This window comes from Clarias gariepinus, chromosome 23 (genome assembly GCF_024256425.1).
Source record: "Clarias gariepinus isolate MV-2021 ecotype Netherlands chromosome 23, CGAR_prim_01v2, whole genome shotgun sequence".
NCBI classification, from domain to species: Eukaryota; Metazoa; Chordata; class Actinopteri; order Siluriformes; family Clariidae; genus Clarias; species Clarias gariepinus.
In genome coordinates, this window is record NC_071122.1 from 24,662,588 (window position 1) to 24,686,866 (window position 24,279).

Below are 24,279 nucleotides of genomic sequence, written 5' to 3' on the forward strand. Positions count from 1 at the left end.
CCTGGGTGTAATATTAGACAGTAACTTATCCTTTGAAAATCATATTTCCAAAATTACAAAAACAGCTTTTTTCCAGCTTAGAAATATTGCCAAGCTGAGGACCATTCTATCCGTATCTGCTGCAGAAAAGCTAGTTCATGCATTCATGACCTCCAGACTGGACTATTGTAATGCATTACTAGATGGTTGTCCTGCATCCTCAATAAACAAGCTTCAGTTAATCCAAAATGCAGCCGCCAGGGTTCTCACCAGATCCAAACAGTCTTTTAAATCAGTTTAAAAGTAGACTCAAGACGCATCTCTTTAATCTGGCATAAACATAATTCATCCCATAACCTCATACTCTGCTTCATGATGGTTTGGATCTACAGATGCTGCTCCTGTGCTTCTAGTGATCCAGACCCCATCTGTCCTCTGCACCTGCTGACTCGTCCCTGTGCTGAACTGGACTCCATTATAACTTGGAAAACATTTGTTATACTGAACTTCCAGCAGCCTAACATACATGGTGTCGTTATATAATTCCTGCTTTTCGTTATCACCCAGATGAGGATGGGTTCCCTGTTGAGTCCAGTTCCTCTCAGGGAGTTTTTCCTTGCCACTGTCGCCCTCGGCTTGCTCATCAGGGACTATCTCACAATCTCATTATTATCTAAACACCTTTTTTTCTTACTCATACACACTTCTGTAATGTTCTTTTGATTTTGAAGCTGCTTTGAGACAATGACCAGTGTTAAAAGCGCTATATAAATAAAATTGAATTGAATAAAGAAAATAATAATAATAATAATAATAATAATAATAATAATAATTATATTTATACTACTTCTAACTATTATTATTATTATTATTATTAAGTACTTTTCTTATTGCCTCTATTGAATTTACCCTACAGTTAAGGTAAAAAGAAAGTGTAAATGAGAACTTAAGGGTACTGATGTGGCCTTTTTTTATGAATTTGGAGCCTGAGAGCTCTAGAATGATTAAATGGATGACGTAGAGTTTAGGAAGCCGCTGGGCCACGCCTTCTCACCGCGACCCAAACGCATGCTGGGTATTGTATTGTACACACTCGACACTTGGAGAGAACACACGGCACTACAGGACTACAGGACTACATGTCCCAGCGGTGCAGTGACACATCTTTAAGGAATCACGTCTTTTTTTCCCCGGCCAGCAGGATGAGCTCAGGGTGTCCCCCCTTCCCCTTTCCCGAGACACCGAGCAGACAGACAGCGGCGGGGGGACGAGAGAAAGACATACAGAACAATAATAACAAGAATAATAATTAAGGAATAACCATAGTGAGAGTAATAATGGATCTGTTGAAGCCGGCCGGGTGTGTGAGCGGGAGGGGGACGCTGTGGGGTGTACTTTGTTAGGGATGTGTGTAGGAGTGTGTGTGTGTGTGTGTGTGAGTTGGGTTATGTTTAGTTTGAGATAAACGGGCTCCGGTTGGGGTAATACGGGTTCCGTTAGGGGTATTAGCGGCTCCGCTGGGCTGTAGGGGTGGGTGCTCGGGATGGAGCAGGAGGCTGGTCCCGGTCCCGGTCCGGAGCTGATCCCGGAGGCCGGGGTGGAGTGGCTGCGGGCCGAGCTCGCGCGCATGTCCCGGGAGCTGAACGAGACGAGTCAGGATAAGATCCGCGCGGCGGAGTACGGGCTCGCGGTGCTGGAGGAGAAGCAGCAGCTCTCGGTGCGGTACGAGGAGCTGGAGGCGGAGACTGAAGCCCTGAGGCACGAGTTAGAGCAGCTGCGCGAGGTGAGGACCGCCGAGATCAAAGCAGCGCCGCGTTCACATCCGATACAATAAGATACAAGTTAACGTGTTACAGCGGACACAATCAGACTGAAGTCAATACAGCCGGAATAACTTTAATATTACTCAGTACACGAGAGACAGTCCGATAGCAGGTGATCCAACCTGAAACAAACTAATTAAATACAAAAAAAGTTCTGATCCAATTCAATAAAGTCTCTTTAAATCTGATACAATCCAAGTTGATACGTTACATCTGATACAATCAGTCAGTATAACCAGAATAACTTTAATACAATCCAATACAAGTTGATATTACCTGATCTTATTTCTGATCTTATTAAATATATATGTCTGATTACTTCAGATACACTCAGATTCAAGTCAATAACACCCGAATAATTGAATACAACTCAGTACAAGTCGATACCGTCCAATAGAAGTTGATACAGTTCATTGCGAGTTCTTAAGGTGAAATTTCATATTGTGAAACGCATTGTTCCATAGGAAACAATGTAATGCAGATAATCCGTTCCAGCCACCCAAAAATATTACCAGTATAACCAATATAATCATATTTTTTGCATATAAAAATAATTTAAACATTTAGAAAAGACATGTGACGAAGTAAAATATGAAATAAACAGACATTAAACCTCACTTAACCTTCATTTACGATTTCTTTTGGCACTGGCTCAATCTGAAAGTGTCTCCCTTTTCTTCTTGCTACCGTCCTTGATAACATTCACAAAATTTTTGTAAACTTATTTGTTTGGCTTTCCACTGATGCAAGCTAATTTTGAACGGCTCCCGGACGTTAGCGTAAGTTAGCCAGCATTAAGCTCAGTCATTTCATTTGTTCGTATGCTGAAAATGCTTCGCATGCTGAGGCAGATTCCTTGCAAAATTTCAGTTCTTAAGGTGAAAATTTGTGAGGTGGGGCGTTCTTATGTCAAGGTTCCACTGTAGTCCAATACAAGATCATACAGGCAAGTCAGGTCAAGTAGTCAAGCTAAGAGCTAACTAGCTAATTAACACCATAAATGAACAAAACTAGCAGGAACTACACAAAAAGACAACATAAAGTGCCCTTGTGCAAATGTGTAAACAGTAACAAACACAACACAATGCGATACCCTGTGACAGTTTGCCGCTGCCCCAGACACAGAGCTCCACAGTCAGGAGGGTGACCGCCGGAAAATTTTGCTAAAAAGATTGAATTGTCACTTTCGAATTGAAATTTAATATCAATCACTGTTAATTAATTCTTCTTATTTATATTGTTGCCATGACAGCACTTAATGTGTGTCAGTTGATTTGATTGGTCTTAGGTTTCTATTTCTGCCAAAAAGTGTCCCACTTCACCTGACTTCACCCTACATACAGTCTGATCACATACAATCTGTTTAATTAACACATACAACTATTTAATTAGTTTTTACACAAACAAACAAAAGAAGTAATGTAAGAAGGCAAGGTGGTGTGATACAGTCAGATACGATGTGAGAAATTCTGATTATAATCACAGCACATTGTAAAGATAAAGACCATCATATTTATTTAAGGTTGTAATGTTTTGTGAGTTTGTTGGTTTGTATACGAAGGAAGCAGCAGGACAGAGGATTCCAGATGAACTTTTCTGTAGGAGACTTACAGCAAGTAATTATTTCTGAACTGATTTTGTTTGCAGGAATCTGAAAGGGCGGATTATTTGTGAAGTAAACGGGAAAGCAGTACTGGAAAGCGTTTCATGATTTTGTAGAAATTTTGGAAGAGACGGACCATTAATTGCCTAATAATGACACGGCTGTCATGTGAGAACTTCAGGTCCAGATCAGAAATTATATATTTTCCCCCCCATTTTTCCAAACACCAACACTGACGCACAATTCGATGATAAATACAAAGTAAAATCCAAAGTCTAAGGTGACCTGCCGTTAAATGTAACCCTTTTTTTGTCAAACAGAGAAAAAACAGACAATTGTAGATGAAAATGTATCATTATCGTGTATGACATCACTTCCTGTAGTGGTTGAAATGAGATCCGTAAGACACGCCAGCGTCGTACTCACACTGCACAGACGACGAAAACTGGAAATGAAATCACGATGAGCCACTGATTTCAGTTCCCCTTTATCACACAAAATACAGTCTGAATTTAGAGAGTTCCTGCTTATTACACTGTAAGTACACGAGTGTGTGAGTGGAAATGCTTCAGACCTCCACCGATGATGATGATGATGATGATGATGATGAATAACACAGTCTGGATTAGGACGTGGAATATCAGTGTGACGTGGGCCGGGTGGACTCATGGGAAAACTGACACCACCACCAAAAAAAAAAAAAAAAATCATGGCTGATCCAGGAAAATTATAAACACACACACACACACACACACACACACACAAACATTTTGGCAGATATGAACACAGGCCTCATTCTGATCTCAGATCTCATGGAGGAATCAGATGGTCTCTCTGTAGCTTCCCTGTCACAACAGGCTTAGAAAAAAGGTCATGTGACTTCCTGTGTGCATGTGTGTGTGCGTGTGCATGTGTGTGTGTGTGTGTGAGGAAAAAGCAGGATGTTCACATTCCCATCTAGTGGAGTGGGAGTGAAATGTGATCTGCAGGACTGTCTGGATGTCTGACTGAGTTTAACACCAATACTGCAGAGATCGGAAATATACCGTGACTGGACTTCTACTATTAGTACTGGATTTTAATTAACCATACATGAATTACACCACCATTAATAACTATACGTCTATACTCCACGTGTCCCTCTGCCTCTGTCTTTATATAATCTCTTCATCTTTGTCTCTCACTGTCTTTCACTTCTTTTCTCTACTCTCTCTCTCTCTCTCTCTCTCTCTCTATCCCCTCCCTCTTAGCATTTTGTAGCCATTGTTATGACTGCGTCTTTAGTGCTGTCTAGCGGAGCTGTGTCTAAATGAAAGGGGGAGTCAGTGAAGGCTGTAAGAGGATCTGTGGTGCAATGAAGCTATAAAAAGCCTCGTACTGTAGCTGCACTCGCTGATTAGCAGCACGCTGGGCCTCTAACATGTCCACGTGATTACAGTACGATTACAGTGTGAGCTGTAGTATTTATTTTTACCTTTGGCCTGCGCTTTTATCCCAAAGCTCAGAGTCCAGTCCTTCTGGAGCCTTCTTAGAGCCTTCTGGCTAGGAACTTTTAAACACTGAGCTACCTCTCTGTGGTTACCCTTCATAACACTCAGACTGCAGTGTTTTGCTATAAAAGGGTCTAAAGACTTTCTTAAATACTCCAGGTCCAGGACTTAAGTTCCACCAATGAGGAGGGCTCTAGAACTGGTCTAGAATATGATCTCCATCAAATAGAGGGATATGTAGGTTGGTTCACAGCTGTGCAGATGTGGGAACTCTATTCAAAGAAACAGTACAGATGTTTGAGGTTTTGCACAAGTCAAACTTAAATACTTGGGAGAATATTTTAAGCTCTTTGAAGTTTTAGATTTGTACCAGCCAAGTAAGCTCCGGCTCCATGCGGAGAGGTGTTTAAAGCTGCTCATAAAGAGCTCCAGGACACAGGAATACAGGCCACATTTACAAACAGATACTTCAGTTTTCATCTCTCTTTTTATTCTGGTGTATAAAAACACAAAAGTAGTGATTGGTTATTGGGAACAGTGGTGTATAACTGTTAGTTGTTGGGAACTGTGGTAAGCAGTCATTGGTTATTGGGAACAATGGTGATCAGATCAGTGATTGACCACTGGGAAGGGTGGCCATGAGCAGTTATTGAGAACAGACTCATTAGTGATTGGATTTTGAGAACAATGGTAAATTATGATGAGGTGGTGAATAGTAATTGGTTACTGGGAACAATGGTAGTTATGATTTTCTAAGAGGCACTGATTCACTGTTTTTACTGAGAGAAACAGTGGTGGTCAGTGTTCGGTTATTGGGAATGGTGGTGATGAGCTGTTATTGAGAACAGGGTCATCAGTGACCGCTTACTGGGAACAGTCATGATTAGTTTATTGTTTTTCAAACCATGATTGGCTACTGGGAACAATTTTGAATATTGATCGGTTATTGGGGACAGTGGTGGTAATTAGATATTGAGAACAATGGTGATGTGTGATTGATTATCGGGAACAGTGATCAAGAGTGATTAGTTATTGGGAACAGTGGTAAGCAATTATTGGGAACAGTGGTGAAGAGTTATTGTTCGTTGGGAACAGTGGTGATCTGCGTTTGGTTATTGGGAACAATGATGAAGAGTAATTGGTTACCAGGAACAGTCGTAATTGTTTTTTCTGCTTATATCTAATATATATAGCTGGTTTCAAACCTGTACTTTCTACGCAACAGCCTACCCACCTGTAAACATATTATTATACTTATACTCATATTAATAACAAGATGAAACCTTTTAAAACAACGCAATTTTCTGACTTTCATTTCAGTTCCCGGTTTAAACATTGGTATACATCCAGCCACCAAGTAGTTTAGATGGAGAAAAATGTCACACTTCCTGGTGACATTTCTATTCATATAACCAAACCAAAATAATTGTTAAGTTAGTAACTTTTAAAGAGTTGCTTCTTACCTGTTCTTATCTGTAAATATCAAAACAGCTAACAGTCTCTCTGTGACCCTGTGTGCAGGCATACGGTCAGGCCCACTCCGCTCAGAGGAAGGTTGCTGAGGATGGCGAGAGTCGGGAGGAGTCCCTTATCCTGGAGTCGGCATCTAAGGAGGCTTATTATGAGCAGAGGGTGCTGGAGCTGCAGGCAGAGCTGAGGCAGTCCAAAACTGCGCTCGCCAGTACGCAGAGTGAGAACGAGCGACTGAGTACCCTCACGCTGGAGATAAGGGAGGTGTGTGAGAAATAAAAGAAACCAGTGCCACACATGCTAACCATGAATCTAGTATCTCATACTATCGCTGAGTCTTTCATAACCTCAGCCCTTTTTATGTCCTCAACTCTGTCCCAGAATGCTGAGCTGCTGGAGCTGCAACGCACTCGTCTGCGTGATGACATCAGAGAGTATAAAGTCCGAGAGTCTCGTCTGTTGCAGGACTACAGCGAGCTTGAGGAAGAGAACATCAGCCTGCAGAAACAAGTGTCCACACTTAAACAGGGCCAGGTGAGATGGGAATGAGTGGACTGTAACATTTTATCATTTAAGTATAAACATTTTGCATTATTTTTGATATACAACTGAAATAAGATTGGACCCAATTCAGACCCTGGTGGAACTCGTGTAACAGTATGTGCAGCAGAAATGTAACTGTAAAAATGTGACATAAGAAGTTTGTGCATATACATTTTTTATGTATTTTTGTCCCTAAAGGTGGAGTTCGAGGGTCTAAAGCACGAGATCAGGAGGCTGGAGGAGGAGGCGCAGTACTTGAACAGCCAGCTGGAGGAAGCCATGCGGCTGCGTGAGATCGGCGAGCGTCAACTGTCCGAGGCTCTGGAGACTGTAAAGAGCGAACGGGAGCAGAAAGCAGCACTGCGCAAAGAGCTCACGCACCACATGACCCTGGGAGACTCTCTCCTTAGCGGCTCGCTCGACGGACTTAGACTTAGCGAATTGAACGAGCCCAACAATGAAGAGGCCATGCGCGCCATTGAGAACGGGCTCGCAAAGATGGCCGATGACATCGATGATGATAATGTGTCATCCATGCCGAAGAAGAGCCTAGTGGACGATCTGCTGAGTGAATTGAATATCTGTGAGATCCAGAAGCTCAAACAGCAGCTTCACCAGGTGAGATCGCTCACATGGTTCAAAAGAAGACTTGGCATTATATCCTCTTTCCTTTCACTAATCTATGTTTTGCTTTTCCTCTGTCTCAGGTGGAGAGAGAGAAGGTGGCGCTCGTCTCCTCCCTTCAGGAGTCTCAGAAGCAATTAGCACAGACACGTGGAGCGCTAGCGCGCCTGAGTGACGATTTCGGAGCCACGCGACGTGTCCAGGTTGCAAAGGACAAAGACAAAGAAAAGGACAGTGGTGAGGGTGGAGACGTGGATGATTACGAGCTGGACATTTACGGTCCAGAGATCCTGCGCTGCAAATATGAGGCATCAGTTGCTGAGGCTGGAGAGCTGAGGGAGGAGCTTAAGTTGTTAAAGGCAGAGCTTGAGGAGGTGAAGTGGACTATATGTAGCTAACAGCGTTGAGTAAAGTAACAGTAAAGTACATGAATGTCCTAATGATGTCAAATTTTTGTCACCCTTTTTTTTGTAAATCAGGTTACGACAGCTCGTGAGGAGGCGCGGGCACGGCTGGAGAGTCAGGTACGCGATCTCTCGTCTCAGGTGACGTCACTGGAGAGCGACAGCCGAACAGAGCGGGCACAGCTAGCTCGACTACAGAGGGAGCTGGACGAGGTGAACACGGCTGCAGGCGAGACCCGAAGGACGCTCGGGGTGGCACAGGACGAGCTGGCGTCATTCAGTGAGGAGCTGGCAAACCTCTACCATCACGTGTGTGTGTGCAACAATGAAACGCCCAGCCGTGTCACACTCGACTTCTACAGGGAGGGAAAAGACAGCAAAGAGAAGAAAGAAGGCAAAGAGGTGAAAACAGAGGAGAAACCTGGTTCGGTTTCGATAAGAGACTCGAGGAAAGAGCCCATGGACGTGTGTGTCCTGTCGGCCATGATTCGGGAGCAGATGCGGCACCTGCAGCAGGCCGTGGAGAAAGGCACTCAGCTGGCGAGGCAGAGGCTGGCACCCCTGGAGCTCGTAGCTGTGCCTGATAAAGAGCAGGCCGCCTACATGGAGGAGATCTTCAAGCTCAGGTCACTGCTGAGCACCAAACGCGAACAAATTGCCACGCTCAGGGCCGTGCTTAAGGCCAACAAACAGGTGAGAAGTCATCGCCTAGATATTAAAATAATCCTGTGAATATTATGAAAATGTGAATATTATGTTATTAATATTATTTGTCAATAACGACACTGTAACCACTGATCAGAAGACAGCGGTCTTAAACGAAGTTAATGCACCGTTATCTAGTTTATATTATTCATATATTACAGCTGACGTAACTTTGTTTATATGATGCAGACGGCAGAGGTCGCTCTCGCCAACCTGAAGAGTAAGTACGAGAACGAGAAGACCATAGTGACGGAGACCATGATGAAGCTCAGGAACGAGCTGAAGGCTTTGAAAGAGGACGCGGCCACGTTCTCCTCCCTCAGAGCCATGTTCGCCACCAGGTACAGTGCGAGCACCGACACACTAAGATATTTTCATCTGAATGACTTGCAACTTCCTGTCTAAGACTGTACTGTAAAAGGAAACAATGGAGCCCGACTGTGTTTAATTGCATGTTTATAGACAACCTCTCTCTCTCTCTTTTTCTGTAGATGTGATGAGTACGTCACTCAGCTGGACGACATGCAGAGACAGCTGTCGGCCGCCGAGGATGAGAAGAAGACGCTGAACTCCTTGTTGCGCATGGCCATTCAGCAGAAGCTGGCGCTCACGCAGCGCCTCGAGGACCTCGAGTTCCACAACGAGCAGGAGCGCAGGGGTAACGCCGCTGCCGCCGCCGCCTCCACCTCCACCCGCTCCAGAGGGCCGTTCTCTAAGACCAAGAACCTGCATGTAAGTCCCACTCCGTCCTGTAGAGACTCTACCCACGGCATTGTGGGTAGTCCTGTGGTACCTGTGGTGTTCTGAAACCTGAACCCCTTCATTGCTGATCCTGTTCTCATTCCTGACACCAACTAACCTTCATCTTCATCATCACTGCTCCATCATTACGCCTGCCTTTAACCCCGTCTCTCTGGCTAACACTAACCCCGCTGTGGCTCGTTGAGTGTTTGATGCTGCGAAAAACTTCCTGTCTCGAGACTGCCAGGCTACCAAAGAGCCTGTTTTTAATCTTTATCAGGTTTGGAGTTCAGCTTTACGTGAGTGTGTGAATAAGTTCTGTTATAAAGGCACTGATAAGGTTCACTTTTTTGTGAAATAATTAAATCGTTGTGAATATGTATTACTTATTACAGGGGTGCTCCGATCAGAGTTTTTGGCCGATAAGCAGCTGATACTGATCGCTGATCACAGGTGTGTGTGTGTGGGTTATTGCGATCTGCCATTTAAAGTATTCTACTCTAAACAGCAAAAATACAATTACAAAGATCTGAGAAAGGCAACATATCAAGCAAATTTTATTCTTTTATTATTTTAGGTAGATTATAAACAAACTGAGACCAATATTACAGCCTATACTCGTCACAATGGTATCGGTTTATGTGATCGGCCAGTGGAGAGATAACAGATCTGTAAGAATTAAGTGATTATCAGCCGATTCCAATCCGCACCAGATCAATTGGAGCACCCCTAAATTACTCTCGTCTCACTCACTTCTATACCACTTTATCCTGTATTCAGGGTCGCAGGGGGTGGAGCCTAAGGACAGGAGGCAGGGTACACCCCGATAGGGTGCCAATCCATTGCAGGGCGCACACACACACACACACACACACTACGGGCAATTTGGGAACCAATTAGCCCAACCTGCATATCTTTGGGATCCCTGCACTGACTGTGGGAGGAAACCGGAGTACCCGGAGAAAACCCACCAAGCATGGGGAGAAAATACAAACTCCATGCACACAGAGATGGGAATTGAGGCTGGCCAGGAATCAAACACGGACCCTGGAAGGGCAAGGTGACAGTGCTAACCACTACACCACCGTGCAGGCGCCCCTAAATTATTTTTTTACATATTTATATTAAATATAAAGTCATAAGTAAAGTTTTATACATTTTATACACTTATACATTATTGTGGAATTCTCAGAAGTAAAGTAATACTGTGTACTTAAAAAACTTTCCAGCTTGATGGTGTCCAAGCTCTAGTGAAACACTGGGATAAGTGCATTAGTGTAGCAGAAGATTGTATAGAGAAATAAAGGGAGTTTTTAGTCTCAGAACTGTGTTCTGTTATTCTGCACAATCAAAAGTCCTGCTTTGACTTGAACACCTCTCACATATTTATTCTGTGTTTCATGGTGCAGTGTTGTTTTTTAATGGACCATTTTGCTAGAATTGTTCAATTGTTGAGGACCATTTAATTTATTGTTAGAAGGTACAATCCTGAATTTATTTAATTTGATTATTAGTTTATATAATTTATATATTATATATAGTTTTTAGTAGAAATAGTTTTTAACAGCAGAATAAAGACTATCTTTATTATTGTACTGTCTGAGTCAAAATGAATGACTTTTATTCTCCTAAACATGAACAAAAACGTTGCTGTATTTTTTTGTTGCATAGGCTAAAGTGGTTAAGCGGTTGGAGCTGCTGATATACAGTAGTGTTCGGGTTTGGTGTATGAAGATTTAGGTTCCAATCTACCTTTTGGGGTGGGTTAAGAATAAAACTCATTTTGAATGCTTTATGGAGTCTAAGGCCCAACACACCCCTGCCCCCACTTGTGTGGACCCTGTCACACTGAAGGATTAGGATGGTTTTAGAGTAAAGTTGTTGAGTCATTATAAAGTGTTTCATGGGGACTTAAGCCCAACACACCCATGCCTGTTTCCTTGTGGTGTGGAAGATACATAGCGTTAGTGTTGTGTTTGTGGTGTGATACAGTTTGGGTTCTAGCTCACCTTTTGACAGGTTTAAGAATAAAAAGCGTTGTGTCACTATGAAGTGTTTTACAAAGACTAAAGGCCAACCCAACCACCTCATCCATTTTTTTTAATTATTATTATTATTTTTTTTACAAACCCCAGAGTCCTACAAATTTCATTGGTCCTGGCTGTCTCTGTTCTATTCCACATGTAAAAAAACAACAACTATGATGTCATTATGACGTGATTTATTTAGACTAAACTCTCAACACCCCCTGCCTCTCCTGTGGTGTTGTGGGTTAGAGAGGTTATCAGTGGTGTGGTGTGTGAAGACTTTGGTTCTAATCTTGCTTTTGGTGGGTTTATGAATTAAAGAGTGTTGCTACACCAGTATGGAAGTGTAAGGGAGGCAGTGATGATGTGTGGACTCTGTAGCTCAACTGGCTGAGCCAATACCTCAGTGGCTTTAGAGGCGCTTGGATCAAATCCCAACCAGAGCTCCAACTTACCTGAGTGTGTGTGGTGTGTTATTAGATAAGGGATGTGGTTAGTGTTGGGGTAGAAGGGATGAAAGGATAGGTTGGGGTGAAGGGGGACAAGGAAAGGGTTAAAAGAGAGGATAGAAAGTGTGTGGGGACAGTGGTTAGAATAGAGGATAGGAAGTGTGGGGGGTACAGGGGTTAGAAGAGAGCATAGGAAGTGTGGGGGGTACAGGGGAGGGGTTAGAATAGAGGATAGGAAGTGTGGGGGGTACAGGGGAGGGGTTAGAATAGAGGATAGGAAGTGTGTGGGGACAGGGGTTAGAAGAGAGCATAGGAAGTGTGGGGGGTACAGGGGAGGGGTTAGAAGAGAGCATAGGAAGTGTGGGGGGTACAGGGGAGGGGTTAGAATAGAGGATAGGAAGTGTGTGGGGACAGGGGTTAGAAGAGAGCATAGGAAGTGTGGGGGGTACAGGGGAGGGGTTAGAAGAGAGGATAGGAAGTGTGGGGGGTACAGGGGAGGGGTTAGAAGAGAGGATAGGAGGTGTGTGGGGGGTACAGGGGAGGGGTTAGAAGAGAGGATAGGAGGTGTGTGGGGGGTACAGGGGAGGGGTTAGAAGAGAGGATAGGAAGTGTATGGGGGTACAGGGGAGGGGTTAGAAGAGAGGATAGGAAGTGTGGGGGGTTACAGGGGAGGGGTTAGAAGAGAGGATAGGAAGTGTGGGGGGTTACAGGGGAGGGGTTAGAAGAGAGGATAGGAAGTGTGGGGGGTACAGGGGAGGGGTTAAAAGAGAGGATAGGAAGTTTGTGTGGGCACAGGGGTTAGAAGAGAGGATAGGAAGTGTGGGGGGTACAGGGGAGGGGTTAAAAGAGAGGATAGGAAGTGTGTGTGGGGTTAGAAGAGAGGATAGGAAGTGTGTGTGGGGTTAGAAGAGAGGATAGGAAGTGTGTGTGGGTACAGGGGAGGGGTTAGAAGAGAGAATAGGAAGTGTGTGTGGGTACAGGGGAGGGGTTAGAAGAGAGAATAGGAAGTGTGGGGGGACAGGTGCTATGTCTGAAGGAGGGTCCTGTCATCAGAAAAGTAGAAGTTAGTCTACAGTGATGTAGAAAAATATTCTTTGGGGGTTAAGACTCATTTTACAGCACCTTCACTTCTCTCCCTTGCCTAATCCCTTCCTTCTCTACCATCCACCCCAAGGACAGGACCAAGTTTTCTCTCATCACCTGCTCCAGTCCTGTCCCTTACACCTTTCCTGTCTTCTTACTACCTCCACCCATTTCCAACCTGATCAACCTATTTTTCACCCTGTCCCTTCCTCTAGATAAGACTCCAGTGCTTTTCTTTATCCACAAGCCTCCTGTCATCTGGCCACTATGTCCTACCAACTCCTCACTTTGCCCATACTACATCCCACCCACTTTAACTCATGCTACAACACAGTTGTCTATCCTCACCCATCCCTAACTGAGAACATACACACCCACCTACCATCTCTTTAAGGCCACACACACAAACTCAGATAAGCTGGGGCTCTGGTTGGGACTTGATCCAAGCACCTCTGGAACCACAGAGGTATCAGCTCAGCCAGTTGAGCTACAGATTCCCTGCCCCAGCCCTGCCTTGATTACACCTTCATACTTCTGCAGCACCATGTATTTCATCTTAAACCCACCAAAAGCAGGATTAGAACCTGAACATTCATACACCACAACATTGACACCAACCCAAACCGCTATACCATAGAGAGATAGGAGGGATTAGGGTCTTCATGAAACACTTCATAATGACACAACACTTTATATTCTTAAACCTTCCAAAAGGGTAGACTAGAACCTTTATACTGTACATCATAACACTCACATTACCTTTAACCACTACACCACCGAGAGACAAACAAGGTCTGTTAGGTTTTAGTCTTTGTAAAACACTTTATAATTATGCTTAATATTAGATTTCTAACTCTAAACCTACATATACCACAATGCTGACACCAACACTAACCACCACTGAAAGACATGACCAGGGTGTATGTTGGATTTTAGTCTTCAAGGGCTTGAGTAAAATTAAATTGAGACAGAAAACCATCAAATACTGTTTACGCCTAAGCCTTTACTTAGATTCGTTATTGTGTAATTCATGTTCTGGACCAAATGATGAATCAAAGTGTGGCTGCGTGTACTGCTCCGATAAATATACAGGAAGTCCAGTTGGGCGATTAATCAAAAAGTAATCGAAATCGACAATTAGAACCTATAATCGATCAAATTTTCCCAGGTCGATTATTTCGATTACTTTCCCTTTAAAAACATTACCGCGTGTGGAGTCACGTGACCCCGCTCCGTTACGTTACTTCGCCAACATGTCGAGCATGGAGAGCTTAAACACAGACAAATGAGCAACAAGAGCAGCTTGTACCAAAGAAAAATGCAGTCTCCGTTATTTGGTCGCATTTTGGCTTCAGTAAGGATGACACTGAACAAAATGAAGTCAGATGCAGATACTGTAGAAAACAGTTTCGACGCCCAAAGGTAACACCACCAGTTTGTTTCAACACTTAAAGCACAATCACGTGTTATAAGGGCAAAAAAATAAATAAAATAATCCTTCATTAATCGTAATTGAGTTAAAATGTTCAATTAATCGAGATTTTGATTTTAAGCCAAATCGCCCAGCCCTAAGTCCAGTACAGTGTGTGTCTACACAAACATTTAAGTTCTTTTTAAAAGGTTTAAGAAGTGTTGCTGCAACAGTATAAAGCTGTACCAGCATGGACTCAACTGGCTGAGCTGTTACTGCTGTGGATCTGGAGGTGCTTTGATCAAATCTCAACCAGAGCTATGGTTTATCTGTGTATAAATGTTAGGAGGTGTATCCTTTAGAGGACTAGTGTGAGAGGGATGAGTGTAACACATTGTTTAGCAAACTAACTAGAACCACCGGCCTAATATTGTGTATTGCTGTAAAAATCTAGACCTCCGAAAGTGTGTGGTTTCTGGCACCAAGCCGTCAGTAGCAGGTCCTGTAAAGTCAGGACTCCATGGATCGGACTTGTTTTTATCCTACATTCCACAAACGCTTAATCGAATTGAGATCTGGAGAATCATGTTTCTCAATTCGTTCCTGGACCATTCTTGCAATGTGTCAGGGTGCATTAACCTCCTGAAAGAGGACACTTCCATCAGGGAATGCAACTCGGTCCGTAAAAGTGTTTATGTAGCAGGACCCAAAATTTCCCAGCAGAACGTTGCCTTGAGTATCACACTGCCACCTGGCATTCCCCATGATGTAAAAGAGAATGTGATTTACCAGACCAGGCCACCTTCTTACATTGCTCCATGGTCCAGTTCTGATGCTCATGTGCCCAATGTAGGAGTTTTTGGTGGTGGACACAGGTCAGCACATGCACCCTGAATGGTCGGCATCTACGCAGCTCCATTTAGTGAGGCACTGCACATTCTGACACAGTCATCAGAACCACCATTAAATATTTTTAGTTTGAGATACAGTAGCTCTTCTTTTGGATAGGATCAGATGTCCTATGTCTTCATGCCCTACATGCATTAATGAGTCTAGAGATAGCTGTCGGTGACCCTGTTGCCGAATCACCTAGGGTTGTCCTCCCTATGTGGGTCCTGACCTATGCAACCTGGAACATCCTATAAGATCTGCAGTTTTGGAGACCTAGTCATAGAGACACCATAATCTGGACCTCAGAATCATTCAGATAGTTGCACTTGCACATTTTCTGAGAGCTGACTGTTCACTTGCTGTCTGATATCTCTCACCGCCTGACAGGTGGCGCTGTAACCAGATCAATGGTATGTCACCTGTCGGTGGGTTTAATATTATGGCTAACTGGTGTATATACCACTGAAGCAGAGTTGTGAACTCTGCCCTTCTCTTTTACTCTTCATCCCTTGATTTTCCCCCCATTATTTTATCTTTCTTACTGATTCTCTTTACTGTCTGCAACAAATAAAAACAGCACACACACAATAAGTACAATAATGCTGTACAAAATGACAAAGAAAACAGAACAGAGAGATAGATCATTGAAGGCAGATAAATATCCTGCAGTGGGTGAACAGTTTATTCCTCTGTCTCTCTATTTCTTCATTCCTTCATCCTGCATTGACAAGACAACAAAACCCTTTTCTTTCATAAACAAGTAAACAAGAGACTCGTCTCCTTGACTCCATCACTGATCACCAGAGTTTATGAATTGAGCCAGATCTGATGTGATTGCAGGAGGAGACGTGTATGCCTGTCGTCAGCCCTGTGATCTGTGTGTGTGTGTGTGTGTGTGTGCATATATACACAGCTCTGAAAGAAATTACACATTTATTTTAGCAGTAACCAGGTTTTATATATTATGTCTTGACAGCTATGGGTGGTCTCTGCTTTCCTGTCAATCATGTTGCATGTTAATTCATGAAGCCCCTCCCCTTGCTCTATTATTACATTGTGTCGGTGTCTTTTAGAGTTGTGTCTTCTGAATGCGACTGTTAACAGCAAGCTTCAGCTAACTTGTGTGCATGATGTCAACAAACTGTCCTCCATTTATGTGTGTGTTCGCCTTGTGAATGATCATATTGTTAAATGTAATGTAATGTATAATGAAGCGAGTGTGTGTTAATATGACATGTTGATGTTAACATGACGGTTCTAATGATGATGTGTTTTTAATGTGTTTCACAGTAACTGTAGTTGCCAAGGAGAATTTCCTTCAAAGTGGCTTAATTGCTGACTGCAGATGTCCTGCCTTACACACACACACACACACACACTATATATAACACTCCTCTGCGCTTGACTGCAGGCTTCACATTACAGTTTTTTTGTTTTTGTTTGTTTGTTTTAATGTATGTGTTATATTTTATGTTTCTGTATTCGTTATCATGTGACTCCTTACAGAATACACACCTAATTGTACGTATGTGACATATTTCAGGTCCACGGAAGTCAGTTTGGAATTAAGGAGCATTGTTTTTGCATTTTAGTCTTAATTTATTGTTAATAAACTGAATACGCAAAGCTGCAGAGGGCTGACAGTTCTTTATAGCACATGACCTGGGTTTTTTAATAATTTTTTTCAATAGGACGTGATGTCACACCGCATGCTGATGTGGGTGATGTTAACAGAAGGATTTAAAAAAATCTTGACTTCTTTATTATAAAACTATTAGCTGATTCTATGCTGTGTCACAAAAAAGCCCTGTCTATCATCAGTTTTGTGTATTTTCACTTCTTTTTGTCAGCTACCTCTTTATCGCTCTTTAATCCAATCTATTTAACAGAATAATAATATAAGTCTTGTTTCCTTTTTAAATATTACTATTTTGCTTGCTTTGTTCAGAAGCAATCCAGGAAAAATGAATGAGGAAATGGTGTGGAGGTCTTACACTTTAATAGCACAGTATAAAAGACCAGCGATGTAGAAAACTGTGAGCTACTTCAGGTTGGTTACAGATAATACACGTGGCTTTAATAGACATAAAAAAAACCAAACCAGCCTCACGTCTCCGCTCCTCATCGTGACAGTTTCTTGTTTTTAATGCTGTCTTGAGACGTCCATGTCGACTTCCCCTCAGCTCAGCAAATCCCCGTGACTGTTAAAATCAAACATACAACTTTCTGACCTTTCACACAAACAATCAGCAAGAGGTTTCCACGGAAGTAAAGTGGTTCTTGAGGATGAGTGAAAAAAAAAGTAATGACAGTTAGAAAAAGAAAGGCTAAAACCTGTCCCTATAAACCTGTAAACTACACACGCCACCCTGCACACTCCTGCTGAAGTCTGGGAGACCTTGTACCCTTCCAAGACATGAAGGGAAGTCGACGAGGACGTCTTAAGAGCCACAGAGCTCGGCTGAAGATACAGGAGATGTTAAAGTGTTTTCACTTGTGCCTTTAATGAACTTATGAACTTTTTTTTTAAACAACACCAGAGCTGCATTCTCCTCTTTGACTTCTATTTTATATCTAAATGCTTTCTAACATGCCATTAAAGTCTATCAGTGTTTAATACTGCGCACAGAGCCGTGCAGTCTGAGTGAGTTTATTGCTTGTGTCTTGCTTGTTTTTTAGATGTCTAAAACTTTTTTTCAAGCCTTAAATAAATATCGATGTGGCACTTCGGTCTGCTGTTTATACTATTCCAACAGCTTATAAGGAAGGATGTTAATATTTTGATTATTGAGTACCCGTCATTGACGGTTAAAGAGTTTGTAGAAATAGTTAAAGCAGTAATAATATTATTTAAGGTTGAAGCCCACGTCCATGTCTGTGTGTCTCTCTGTACAGCAGAACTCTCTGTCTAACTTATTAATACAAAGAAATCCCATTCTGTAAGGTTGAGTATCTTACGCCTTGTTTACACTAAGTTGTCCTTCTTTGGTGGTCAGACAAATACACTCCCTGTTCGGTAATCGGAGAGTGAATCACAGATGAGAAATGGAAAAAGTAAATAAAAGGAGAAAGATGAAGTTTTGTCTTAAAATGACAAGTTTTGCGTGATGCTGTGACAAAACCTGACTGGACAGACCGACAGATAGAACATTGTCTGAAATTGTTTTTTTGTCCTCCAATATATGAAACATAGATCATTAAAAAAGACTGAATTCTGACCAATGTACAGACAAAACCTTATTTATTAAAATTATTTATATTGATTCTGTCACAACCCATGTGACTTTACGTTTATTTATTTCTCCTGAGCTCAGTTTGTGAGAAGCTCCTTCTCTGTGAGTTTTGAACTGTATTGTACTAAATCAAGGGGAATATTAAGACCACTCAAACATGATAGATTCTTGTTTTTGTGAGCGTGGCAACTGACAACACGACTTTTATTCAAGAATTGAGTTTTTAAACTTCCGTTATGTGAGGTCTCTTCCGGGTCACTTCCGGTGCGTGAATATTTCCAGAATTACTTCCGGCATATGATACGACTGTAACTATAACTTTTTGAAAGTTATAGAACACATAATAATAATAATTACAAGGCGGTTAGCTAGACAATAATTACCACATAATAAATATATAATTGCGTATTTTTCACACGCAAACTTTCTTTTTAAAGGGTAAATAGACATAAAAAAATACTCGCTTGAAACTGCTAAGTAGCTAACCCGGAAGTAGCGCCGGTGCGGATGTATTTTAAAGCAAAGCTCATGAAATATATTTAAAATAAATTTGCACAAATTATAAATAAACTCGCAGTACTGCAATAAAACAAGAACAAAAATGTCAGTTTTTAGCAAGTGCAGTTTATAATCCACTTTTCCCGTGTGACGTCACTAGCCACGCCCCCTTTAGGAAAGTCATGGGAGTGCCAAAACAAAGGGCAGGACAAGGGAACAAGATGGGAGGTTAGTGTCCAAAAGAGCACTTTTACTTCAAACTATTTACCTTTATCTTATTATCGGGGTTTATTACAGCATGTCTTATTATTCCGTCTTACTTATGTATTAGAAATCTTATTTTTCGGGCCAAATGAGAGCTAATGTATGCTAGAGATTTACAGTAAAGTATTACATCAGCTCAGTTCTGCTAACAGACTTTTACACACGACTTTAAAGTTTTTGCTAAATATAAGAAATAATATTTTGCTGATTTTCATTAGTGACAGCAAAGCTGCTGACTTGATTTTGTGCAAAAATTCACTTTTATAGTCTCTAAATGGGCTGCCATCTGTCAAAGTATTGCTTTATTTCTATTTAAATTAGATTTAAGTTAAGCAAAGAGATTTGCTCACAAGTGTGTAACGTTATGTTTCAGAATGAGTGATTCTTTGATAAATAAATTCTTTTTAATTCTCTTAATCTAGTTTCATTCATAATTCGCCCCCTTGCGGCCAAACGCAGAAACACATTGAGTTTACATCTTTATATACAGTACATAAGAGAGAGGTTTAGTCTGTACATTGGGTCAGAACTCACAGTTTCAATGATATCTTTACATTTTACTCACTGGAGGACTAGAAACCAGTCTAAGACAATGTTCTGTCTGTCAGGCTGGACAGAATTTATTGAAACTATCACAGTACCTCGGTTTTTAACAGGAGTTAAACCTGCACCATAAATCAAATCAAATCAAATTGTTGAGTAGAAGTGAAATATGAGCAGTTTTGTGTCGAATTATAAACTGCACGTTTTGACAGTGTATTGCGCATGTGTGTGTGATGTTATGAACAGTTATGTGTGGGATTTAATAATCTACTGTAAAATAATCTACTAATGCGCTACTGTCTCAATGTAAACAAACACCTGCACCAATAGATATTAATTAGAAAAGATAAAGTGAATATTTTTACTGGGATTAGTTCATATTTTCACTTTGGCTGAAATAACAGCGCTGAAGTGGTATAAGTGAATTTTAACACGCTGGAGTGGTTTTAAGACAAAACTTCATCTTTATCCTTTTATCTACTTTTTCCATTTCTCATCTGTGATTCACTCTCCGATTACCGAACAGGGAGTGTATTTGTCTGAGCACCAAAGAAGGACAACTTAGTGTGAACAAGGCGTAATCTGAGTCTGTTTTTTGCCTCCACTCTGGACACCAGACAGCTTTAAGGAGCAGTTAGGGACAGACAGCTGGTTCCTGAAGTCGGACCGGCGCCTGGACACCGAGCTGGTGGATAAGATCATCTTGCAGCTGAACCGAATCTACCCTCAGATCCTGACTGACAAGGAGGCCACCAAGGTGAGGCAGAGAAAATCTGGAAACACCTGACAGGCGTGTGTGTGTGTGTGTGTGTGTGTGTGTGTGTGTCCTACCTACACAGCCCAAGGAGGAACAGAATTCCTGTTTAGGGCGTGTCCCTGAGTTTACAACCACATGTATATATGTGTGTGTGTGTGTGTGTGTGTGTGTGTGTGTGTTGTACAGTTCCGGGATCTGGATGTGCCCACGTGTGTGCGACTGTCTGAGCTGCTCACACACCTGCAGGAGAAAGGCGAGGAGGCGTGCCGGGAGTTTTACCGCGCGCTCCACCTGCACGTCGAGGAGGTGTATTTTAGCCTCCCTACACGGCTCCGCCGACGTCGGGGTCAGAGAGGCGCATACACACACACACACACTCACACACACACACACTCAAAATAGTTGCTCAAATAATCTGCATGATAAGGATCAGGAGTTAAACAAGAACAACATGAAGGAAATATGTTCCCCAGTTCTCCCTCACTCACACTCTGCTTTCAGTCTCATTTGCATAGAATTTGCATCACCTGACCCCGCCCACTTTCACTCACCCCATGTCCTGTCACTGTAACTCGTCACACCGCAGACACGTCCCCTGTGACGCTGCTTTCCCTGTCGCTTGTGGGCGTGGCCTGATGTCAGTGAAGAAAATCCTCCAGAACCATTCCCGACTGACTGATTGATGTGTGTGTGTGTGTGTGTTTGTGTGTGTGTGTAGAGTCTGTGGATCCGGCGCTGGGACCCGCCCCCAGAGAAGCTCAGAGATACGTGTTAAACGAACAGGGTGAGCCGCAGTCTGATCAGATAGATGTGTCCGTCTGTACATACCCATGTGTCTTTCTTTATATTCCCTCTCTGTCTCTCCGTCTCTGCGCAGGGCCGCTCTTCTTTCTCAGCTGTTTCAGTGCGGCTGTAGGAGCAGCGTTGATGTATTATCACGGAGGTAAGAACACTCATCTAGACAAGATCATCAAATTTCAAATCAATCTTTATAATTGTTTTTCTTATCAGGTACTAATCACGTCGTTATCACAAGTCTGATCTTTTTTATTTTATTTTTATTTTTGCATAACACTCTTTAAGTGATTTCACAGCTTATCCCTCATTTCTTTATATTAAGTTAAATGAAATGATGTAGATTAAACGAAACAAATACATTACAGCATCAGCAGTAAACTAATCACCTCCTGATCATCTGTCAGCATCTGCACCTGTTTCTCACTGGCTCAGGACTTAGGTTAGATGCTGTTATGCTGAATGATTCATAGGTGTGAATCATTGTGTGGCTTAACAAACAAAAAACTACAACAAAACTACATAAAAAATACAAAAAAGTCTCAGAAGCAAAACATGAAGAAATTATCTTTTTTTTGCAAAATACTGTATAATGAACACACAGAAATGTATCATGTTCATTTATGACTAATATAATTTTCCTCTCTGTGTGTGTGTGCGTGTGTGTGTGTGTAGATGTGAAGGCGGCATTGGGGTCAAGCAGCGCTCTGGGTTTCGCCGCTCTGGGGATCGGGAGAAGGGTCCGAGACGTCCTGATCTGGTACACAGAGGACGGGCTGGGCCGATAACCTCACACACTGTTACGACTTTTAACAGTTTTACACTAACGCCACTCCGTTTGCTTTAAAGTGCCTTACTGAGGTTTTTACAGGAGTGTGTGTGTATATATTTATATATATATATTCTGTAAATGATGTAATGCAATACGCCCAAAGCTTTATCTTCTCTCTCCTTTTGATTAACAGGTATTTTTGCTATTATTTCCACTAGAAAATCCCTGTTTTATTGGTGTGTATATGGGAAGTCGTATACAGGTGCGTGCCTTCAAAGGGATTTTTAATGCACTAAACCTTTTCTTTAGAATTCTTTAAATTTATTAAAGTAAAAGGATCTAAGGTGCTGACGATGCTTTAGGACGAGGTGCTGCTATGGACCAGGGACACGCCCAAAATATCCATTAGTCAGATGACATGTTATAAAAACATCACAGAGTTATTATTATTATTATTATTATTATAACTGCGGACACTTCAAACGATGGTCACTGAGGCGAACACTATGGAGTCGTGTCCGAGGTGCGAGGAACCGTTCATCATCATACCACATTTATATCAGATCCGTCTTCATCCGTCAGTCCGTCATAATGAGAATCAGGTTCAGTTACACACACTGCAGAAGGAGTTTGTCTCTGTAATGCCGTGCAAGCTGTTAGAAAATTACAGAAAAGCACAAAAAAAGGAAAAATAGGAAGTACAACAAGAAGAATAGACACTTAATGGACAAAAGTATTTATCCAAACCTGTTGAATATTGAATTGAATTAACCAGACCCTTATCCCCAGTGAAGGACAATCTTAATGCTTCAGCACCAAGACATCTTGGACAATGCTCTGCTTCTATGCAACTTTGTGTCCACAGTTTGGTGAAGACCCTTTTCTATTCCAACATCAGTGCACAAAGCAAGGACTATGAAGACATGGTTTGATGAGTTTGGTGTGGAAGAACTTTAGTCCACGTAGCGTGTGTGTGCAGAAAGTGTGCAGCAAGTTCCGTGTAGTGTCCACTGTCAGGATGGGTCTTGTTCATCAGTGCATCTGATGATGATGATAAAAGGGCAGAGAGATGAATTAATCATTTATTATCCTAATGATATGATTAGAGCTCATTTATAACTGAGAGCAGCGCAGTGAGACGCATCAGTCACTCACAGCTTGTCCCAGTGAACGCTGGTTCCCTCTCAGAACACACCAGGTGACCACAAGGACACAAACCTGCGCTGCACCGAGACGAGCGCGCATGCAGGCGAACACTAACTCCGACACAGACCACACAGCGCATCTCACCTGCTCTGGATCGAACACTACCTGGTCGTTATACAGTTTAAAACAGCGTGAGATTAAAGAGAGGAGACTTTATATAGAACGTGATTACAATCGAACCCTTGCCAGTGAATAACACACACCCGTCCTGCGCTAAACTCATTAGTACACACTGCGATTCCAAGCACTGGGCTCAGACAGCGTGATTACAGAACGACATCACTGCTGCTGATTGCACCGGGACACACAAGCCAGTAATGAGTGAGGGGTCATGAGGAGGTGATGAGCTCCTGCTGCGTCCTGTTGCTCTTTAATATAAAACATGGACGCTTCAGAGTTTTAGCATAAACACCACCATGATGAGATCGAAGGTTTTACATTTATATTTTTATACACGTTTGTTCAGACTCTAATGCATTTCAGGTAACTGCCGTGATTGTACACAACGTGTGTGTGTGTGTGTGTGTGTGTGACTGCAGTGTGCCTTACTGTGTTTTTGTACCAGTTTTACAAAACAACAAAAATAGAGAACATATTAAACCATACAAACTTTTTTGTTTTTATTTTGTCTTTTATCATTTAATAAAAAAAATCTACAACTGAGGCTAAAACAGTCCTGTAAAGTAATATAACATCTTGATTTGTTCTTACAAACACTAACTCATACATTTACAATAAAACTAAAACAAGCTGATGAGTAAATTTCTGCACAGAGGAGTTAAAATGAATGTATGTAGATCATGACCACTAGATGTCTCTCTAACTTCAGGCTGTAGACTTACTTCTGTTTATTTGTATTTACTCACATCAATACATACAAGTCAGTTTGTTCAAACCGTTGGAATAAAGTGACGTCATCATATGAGGTTAAAGGAGCAGTTAGTACAAAGAAAGAAAGTTCAGATGCT

General features: G+C 42.1%; 2 protein-coding genes across 3 annotated transcripts; both read left to right on the forward strand.

Moving 5' to 3' along the window:
* Window positions 1-1,162: 1,162 nt before the first annotated feature.
* On the forward strand, window positions 1,163-18,300 carry bicd2 (bicaudal D homolog 2 (Drosophila)). Its single transcript, XM_053483514.1, has 9 exons — window positions 1,163-1,762; window positions 6,417-6,629; window positions 6,747-6,899; window positions 7,107-7,526; window positions 7,616-7,906; window positions 8,012-8,629; window positions 8,831-8,982; window positions 9,133-9,373; window positions 16,534-18,300. The coding sequence occupies exons 1-9, from the start codon at window positions 1,523-1,525 to the stop codon at window positions 16,534-16,536; spliced, it is 2,331 nt and encodes a 776-aa protein (XP_053339489.1). The 5' UTR covers window positions 1,163-1,522; the 3' UTR covers window positions 16,537-18,300.
* Window positions 18,301-19,136: 836 nt separating this feature from the next.
* Window positions 19,137-23,924, forward strand: card19 (caspase recruitment domain family, member 19). Of its 2 annotated transcripts, XM_053483516.1 has the most exons (6): window positions 19,137-19,202; window positions 20,399-20,538; window positions 20,725-20,884; window positions 21,257-21,322; window positions 21,416-21,481; window positions 22,009-23,924. In XM_053483516.1, the coding sequence occupies exons 1-6, from the start codon at window positions 19,157-19,159 to the stop codon at window positions 22,119-22,121; spliced, it is 591 nt and encodes a 196-aa protein (XP_053339491.1). In that variant the 5' UTR covers window positions 19,137-19,156; the 3' UTR covers window positions 22,122-23,924. The 2 variants fall into 2 exon arrangements, with proteins under 2 accessions (XP_053339491.1, XP_053339490.1); XM_053483515.1 differs by having other exon boundaries at window positions 21,257-21,481.
* The last annotated feature ends 355 nt before the right edge of the window (window positions 23,925-24,279 follow it).

What these genes read in the sequence shown, in the direction of transcription:
- card19 (XM_053483515.1), top strand. Translation starts at nt 19,157, where the DNA reads ATGGGAGTGCCAAAACAAAGGGCAGGACAAGGGAACAAGATGGGAG. An exon ending in ACAAGGGAACAAGATGGGAG is followed by an intron (nt 19,203 to 20,398) that starts GTTAGTGTCCAA and finishes TCTGGACACCAG; the next exon opens with ACAGCTTTAAGGAGCAGTTA. An exon ending in CTGACAAGGAGGCCACCAAG is followed by an intron (nt 20,539 to 20,724) that starts GTGAGGCAGAGA and finishes TGTGTTGTACAG; the next exon opens with TTCCGGGATCTGGATGTGCC.
- bicd2 (XM_053483514.1), top strand. Translation starts at nt 1,523, where the DNA reads ATGGAGCAGGAGGCTGGTCCCGGTCCCGGTCCGGAGCTGATCCCGGAG. An exon ending in CCACACTTAAACAGGGCCAG is followed by an intron (nt 6,900 to 7,106) that starts GTGAGATGGGAA and finishes TTGTCCCTAAAG; the next exon opens with GTGGAGTTCGAGGGTCTAAA. An exon ending in TCAAACAGCAGCTTCACCAG is followed by an intron (nt 7,527 to 7,615) that starts GTGAGATCGCTC and finishes CCTCTGTCTCAG; the next exon opens with GTGGAGAGAGAGAAGGTGGC.